General features: G+C 37.7%; 1 protein-coding gene across 1 annotated transcript; it reads left to right on the forward strand.

Annotated features, from left to right (window-relative positions):
* The first annotated feature begins 463 nt into the window (after positions 1–463).
* LOC113578021 (prolyl 4-hydroxylase subunit alpha-1-like) lies at positions 464–6,043 on the forward strand. Its single transcript, XM_035527589.1, is given in 14 exon segments — positions 464–646; positions 1,054–1,150; positions 1,414–1,565; positions 2,509–2,628; positions 2,757–2,996; positions 3,346–3,506; positions 3,860–4,036; positions 4,455–4,525; positions 4,796–4,895; positions 5,088–5,185; positions 5,374–5,398; positions 5,491–5,559; positions 5,674–5,770; positions 5,973–6,043. Coding segments are annotated over 14 exon segments (1,566 nt in total). The 5' UTR covers positions 464–558.
* The last annotated feature ends 20 nt before the right edge of the window (positions 6,044–6,063 follow it).

Below are 6,063 nucleotides of genomic sequence, written 5' to 3' on the forward strand. Positions count from 1 at the left end.
TGAAAAAATAAGTATTGTGTCAAAACTGGGTGACCTTTTTTTCTCTGGTTAGTCATATAATTATGCCCAGTTTGTCACACTGTACAGATTGCATAAACATTTGTAATTCTTGCATTTTTGCTGGCTGCTCCCATAGAATTAGTTCAAAACTTTAGCCATTTGTTTTCATAAGACTGCAGTGACCAGAACTCTGTGACAGCATGTTAGTATGCTATTGTTATTCTGTTAGCCAAAACCACCTAATTGGGTATTGCAATACTAAGCTATTTAAAGTGTGGCAAAAACACGTCTTTGTCGTCAGGAAATCGGCATGTCTCACAACTGATGGTCCTCCTACTGAAACATTGTTTCAAAACATAACTACCTGGCTTACTGCCTTTGTTCTGATTGTTTGCTTATAACCTCATAGGGATTTTTGAGTTTGTGGACCTATTATGTTTGGTTTTGCTTTTTAGAAGCAAAATTAAGGAGCTTGCCCCATCACCTTTTGTCTGTGTACTGAACACTTGTAAGGTGTCCATTTCGTTGCTGTGTGCTGTGTTTAACTACGTTCTGGCAATGGAGACAGTGGAGATGAAGGTGATCATTATAATGATATCGCACTGGATTTTCTGTGGTGGAATGAATGAGTTCTACTCATCAACAGGTAGTGTATAGTTAGATTATTATGACAAATTGTTTAAATTGTAATCTTGTATGTTTCTTAAACCTAGAAAGGTATTAATTTCATTTTTATCATTGGAAACTGTAATGTACTTAAATATATGTAGTGGTCTAATAACTTCCAAACAAAAGTATAAAGCAGTGTGCTCATTTTATAATTGCATAAACAGTAAGTGTAGTAATGTTGCAGTTATGTTCTCAAATATCATGACTCCAGTTTTAACACTGTTAAAACTAATCATTATTTGAAAATGGCTGATACATTACTCACGTTGCATTCTCTGCTTTTTTTTTTCTTTTTACATAAAAGACCTTCATGTGTTATTTGTTGTGTCTTTGCAAATTAAAAGGTGGGCTAAAATACATGTTAAGGCAGATTATGCTTTACAGATCATATGACACAGCTTATTGATTTAAAGAAGGATTTTTCTGAAAGTCTTGAACACTACATCACAGCTTTGGAAAACCAGACAAACCTACTCAAAAGGTAACTGTAATACTGTTAATTATAAATAATCAACATCAAACTGAATATGGTACTCTTACAGTTCAATGAATGCCTTGTTGTCTTTCTGAAAAGATGCATAAATTTTGCTGAAGGTTTATATCTGTTTTTTACATTTTGCTTCATAAAAACTTCAAAAATACACAGCAACAAAGAGTCCATAAAAATAGCATGTAATGTACATTAAAGTGCTTACACACAAGCCCCCCCAAAAATTGTTCAACCAATGTGCTTGTTTTGGACAGAGCTTTTCATGGCCTTGAGACTGTTTCTGTTGATTCCTCTGAAGACCCTGAAAGGTTCATCAGCAACCCCCTCACAGCATTCAGGCTTGTGAGACATCTGAAGAATGCAGGCACAGCCATTGAAGAAGTCGCCAGAAGAAACCTCTCAGAGGGTGAACTAGCAGTGTACATACAGTTAAAAAGCCATTTAGCCAGTTAGACATCAGTACATCTGCCCAGAGTTGCCAGAATTCATCATCTTATTGGGAAAACTGTCTAAATGACAATTAGCCAATTTGCTACACTTTCTATCTTTCATGACGTCTGCTAGTAAACTCAGGGTTAAAACAAGGTTGCTGCTAAGGTGAATCCAGGAGCAGTAGTGTTTTTTCATACCTGTCATATGACTCCTCTTTCACAAATACCACAGATATTTTTGTTCTGTTGCACATTCAGCCAGGATGTCTTCTCTTTTGTAATTCCACCACTTGACAGGAAGAGTCACTACCTTGTATCTCATGAATTAACATTAACTGTCTAAATTAACTTGGGCTCACATACGAAGAACAATAGTTTATTTGCAGCTATGATTAGCCAATGGAGAGAGCAGCTGCAACATTTGAGGAAATAATGTAATATTCTCTATCCCCTGGATTGTTGCCTGGCTCTTTATACAGTTCTAATTGGAGATGTTAAGGATATATGAGAAATGGTTGCCAGTGTTTATTGCATAATGGTAACTAATGTAGTGAGAGTCTGTGATCTAACATACCTCATAACATGCCTGAGCTAGTAATCAAGCACTGAATTTATGTCTCAGGTGTATTAGAGCAGGATTATTGTAAAATATGTCACAGCTGAGGATACTCAAAGACTGGGCTGGGTAGCAAGGGTTATTGGGCAATGTCAAACTAGACTGGTTTTGTAAGATGAAGGTGGCATGCAGAAGTGCATCCTGCATTAGTTCATTTCTAGCAGATTTGCTATAGGTTTGGTTCTCCATTTCATCTCTGTGCCAGCTGTAAAATACATGCTCATTTTCTGGAGTAGCAATGATTTTCCAGCATCAATTTAACTCACTATTGACTTTTTCTTTGGAATGTCTCTTCTGTATAGATTTCAGTGCCCTGATGTCAAAAGTTGATCTGCTCCCCAGTTACACTGATTTAGAAGGGGTAGTAATAGCCATGCTTAGACTGCAGGACCTATACAAACTAGATCCACAGAAAATGACTGGTGAGTCTCATGCTTACCGGTTATCCATCTTTTGCTCGTGTTGACCAAAGACACTTCTTCTGAAGACCTCTACTGGGGTTTACATTTTTGTAAAAATGTTAACGTTTTAACTATTCTCTTATTGTTAGGATTGGAAAATACTTTGAACCTGGATCCAGATGAATGTTTCCAAATTGCTGTGGTGGCTCACCAGAATCATCGGTTCCAGTATGGGACTCTTTGGATGCAGGAAACCCTGAGGAAGCTTGATAAAGCTACAGATGCTGCAGTAACCATACAGCAAGTTCTGCAACTCCTTGCTTCTGTTCCACTTTCAGCAGGGACTTTGCCCATTACCCTTGGGCTAAGCCAGCATTTACTACTGCATGGTGAATCTGAGTTCTACAGCTTTAATTTTTTTTCTATTTTCTATATTTATATTATTTTCATATTTAGACCTGGCATCGTGGAATGTTTTTATTTTGTATCAAGTTCAAAGTTCATTACTAAAGGTCACATTGCTTTTGCATGTACCAAACTAGATCAAAAACGTTTTCATGTGTGCATGAATCAAGTGATTACATGAAAGTTATGCTCTAAAGTATAATACCTAACATTTTAATAATCAAATAGGATGCCCTGTAACTTAAACACATATTTAAAGTCTTATTTGTAAAGTGTTTCCAAGGTTTCTTTTTTTTCTTTTTTTTTTTGTTCTTGTTTTTTTTTTCTCCTCAGATATCATGGACCTGAATCTAGCACATCTCAGCAGGCTGGAAGAAAGTCTTACAGGCTGGAATGAGTCACAACTCTCCATCTCTCCTTTTGACAAAGCTCCTCTGGGTCATCCATGGTACAGTGACTATGAGGCCTTGTGTAGAGGAGAAGGGACCAAAATGGTAAGGGAGGTTAAAGCAAGGCGATAGACTAGCAGAAAAACTGTATGATTCATTACAATGAAGCATCATTACAAAGAAAATCTGCTTCCATCAATATTGGCTTATATTGAAAATGCAAGTGAGTGGATGTGAGTAAATAAAATGTGCTAAAATAAGCATAAATCTGTTGTGTTGACATTTTAATATATAACCAAATAGATGTTTTAGAGGAACATTATCCAAAGAAAATGGAAAATGATTGTGTGACCAAAATGATCATTTTTGCTAGTATTGCTCAGTCCTGAAGCTTTGACCAATGGTATGCTATGAATAACCCCCTCTTCCTCATATCCAATGTCTATTTTCATGGGCAGACCCCTCAGAGACAGAGGAAGATGGTTTGTAGATACACAACAGGGGGAGGGAACCCTCGGCTGATGTATGCCCCTGCTAAGCAGGAGCAGGAGTGGGACCAACCCCTCATCCTCAGATTTCATGACTTTTTGACCCTAAGTGAGATTGAAGTGATCAAAGGACTTTCCAGGTCAAAGGTGAGTCTAAAAATTTAACCTTGTGAGTGTGTCTATAACTGTACATTATAGGACACAGCATTTTGAAAGCATGTTTGGCATTACATCTGTGCTTTTTTCAGCATTTTGTTTAGGTAATATATTTATGTCACAGGAGCAAAGAAATTGAGCTTATGGGGAATTTTTTGTCTAGAAATCTTTGAGAAATGCTTGAATTACCATTATTTTCATAGCATGCTTTTTTCAGAATTTTAAAATTGTATATATATATATATATATATAAAATACTTATGATGTTTATTGAAAGTATTGGTACCTGTTATGTAATTATGCAATACATACTTTTCATTACATTAAATAGTAAATGATGCGCATCCAGGTTATGACCAACAACAAGCAGTAGCTGCTGTAATGCTGTAGCATTTCTTTTTGTGTTTAGCTTGCCAGAGCTAAAGTTGTGGACCCAGTCACAGGGAAAAAGGTTTCCACCAAAGTACGTGTGTCAAAAAGGTAAGCAGTGATTAGTATGAAATACACGAGGAAGTCATATGAGAAACGCAGAGAATATTTCACAAGCATGTGTGGAAAAAGAGCCACAATTAAATTTATCTTAAAAACATGATTTCACATGACTTCTGATTTACCTGGGAGCCTATTTTGCTGTCTGTAGTGAATTTTAAAATGGGATTCATTTCAGACTTGGGTGTAAATATGACTGACTGACTGACTCTCTCTCTCTCTCTCTCTCTCTCTCTCTCTCTCTCTCTCTCTCTCTCTCAGTGCCTGGTTGTCTGAAGATGATAGTCCAGTGGTTGCCCGTGTCAATCAACGCACAGCCGATGTGACTGGGCTGGATATGGAAACAGCAGAGGAGCTCCAGGTTAAAATATTAAAGTGTTCATCATTAAGTAGTAATTTGGCCACTTTTAACTTTTTGGTGTATGAAAGAGGGTTCTGTGGGCTCCGACTTACTGTGTCACTGCTTCCTAACCCTGTGGAAACTGGACTGACTTACGACTTAGTGAGCCACGATTCATATCACACAAAGCAGAATGTGTCTTTTCTCTTTCAGGTTGCAAACTATGGAATTGGAGGACAATATGAACCACACTATGACTCAGCGGTGGGCACCTGCTGATTCTGTTTTCATGCTATACAATTTTAGCTGCAGTTATGTAGTGGGCATATATTAACATAGAGTAGTAACATATAGTATAGAAGTAGTTTTGAAAACTCACTTGTAGTACTTGATCTGTATTCAAAATATCTAATATATATTGCATAAATATATAACAAAAAGAAACCTCTTTCGTCTCTGTACAGCTTGTGAATGACTCTTATGATGAACTCCAAGGAAGAAGAATCGCAACTGTCTTGGTCTATGTAAGACCTGTTAAAAGGACTTTCTTTGACCAGAGGTTTAGTTTATACCACGCTGTGTCAAGTTCATTATTAACCTGCCCTATTTGTGTCAGATGAGTGATGTGGAAGTGGGAGGGGCCACCGTGTTTCCAAGCATTGGTGCAGCGCTTAGACCTAAAATGGTTAGTGAACCTCTCAGTCTCTACTACACTGAAAGTGACTGCTATGGCTGCTAGGGTAGCAGAATGTAAATGTCATTTTAAAGCAGAATGTTGCTCACCTCTGTGCTTTCGCAGCAATCGGCAGTAGTATGGTACAACCTGCTGAAGAGTGGAGAGGAAGATGCCCGAACCCTGCACGCTGGGTGCCCTGTTTTTCTAGGCAGTAAGTGGGGTGAGTTTCCAAAATCAACAGTTCCATATAATGTGTTTCATAGTCTAGGACTTGGTCTTTCTTAGTCTAGGACTTGGTCTTAAACTGTATCTGGAAGTGTAAGCTTTCCATCAAAGATTTGATATTTGATGCCATTTAAATATTCTCACAAGAGATGCTTTACAAAAATGTTCAAAAGTGTTTCTTGTCAATTTTGATGCAGTTGCAAATAAGTGGATCCGCTCAAGGGGACAAGAATTCAGGAGGAAGTGCTCTCTGTCCAGGACTGACTGAGTCCAGGAGGATGTGCTCTC

This window comes from Electrophorus electricus, chromosome 6 (genome assembly GCF_013358815.1).
Source record: "Electrophorus electricus isolate fEleEle1 chromosome 6, fEleEle1.pri, whole genome shotgun sequence".
Taxonomy (NCBI): domain Eukaryota; kingdom Metazoa; phylum Chordata; class Actinopteri; order Gymnotiformes; family Gymnotidae; genus Electrophorus; species Electrophorus electricus.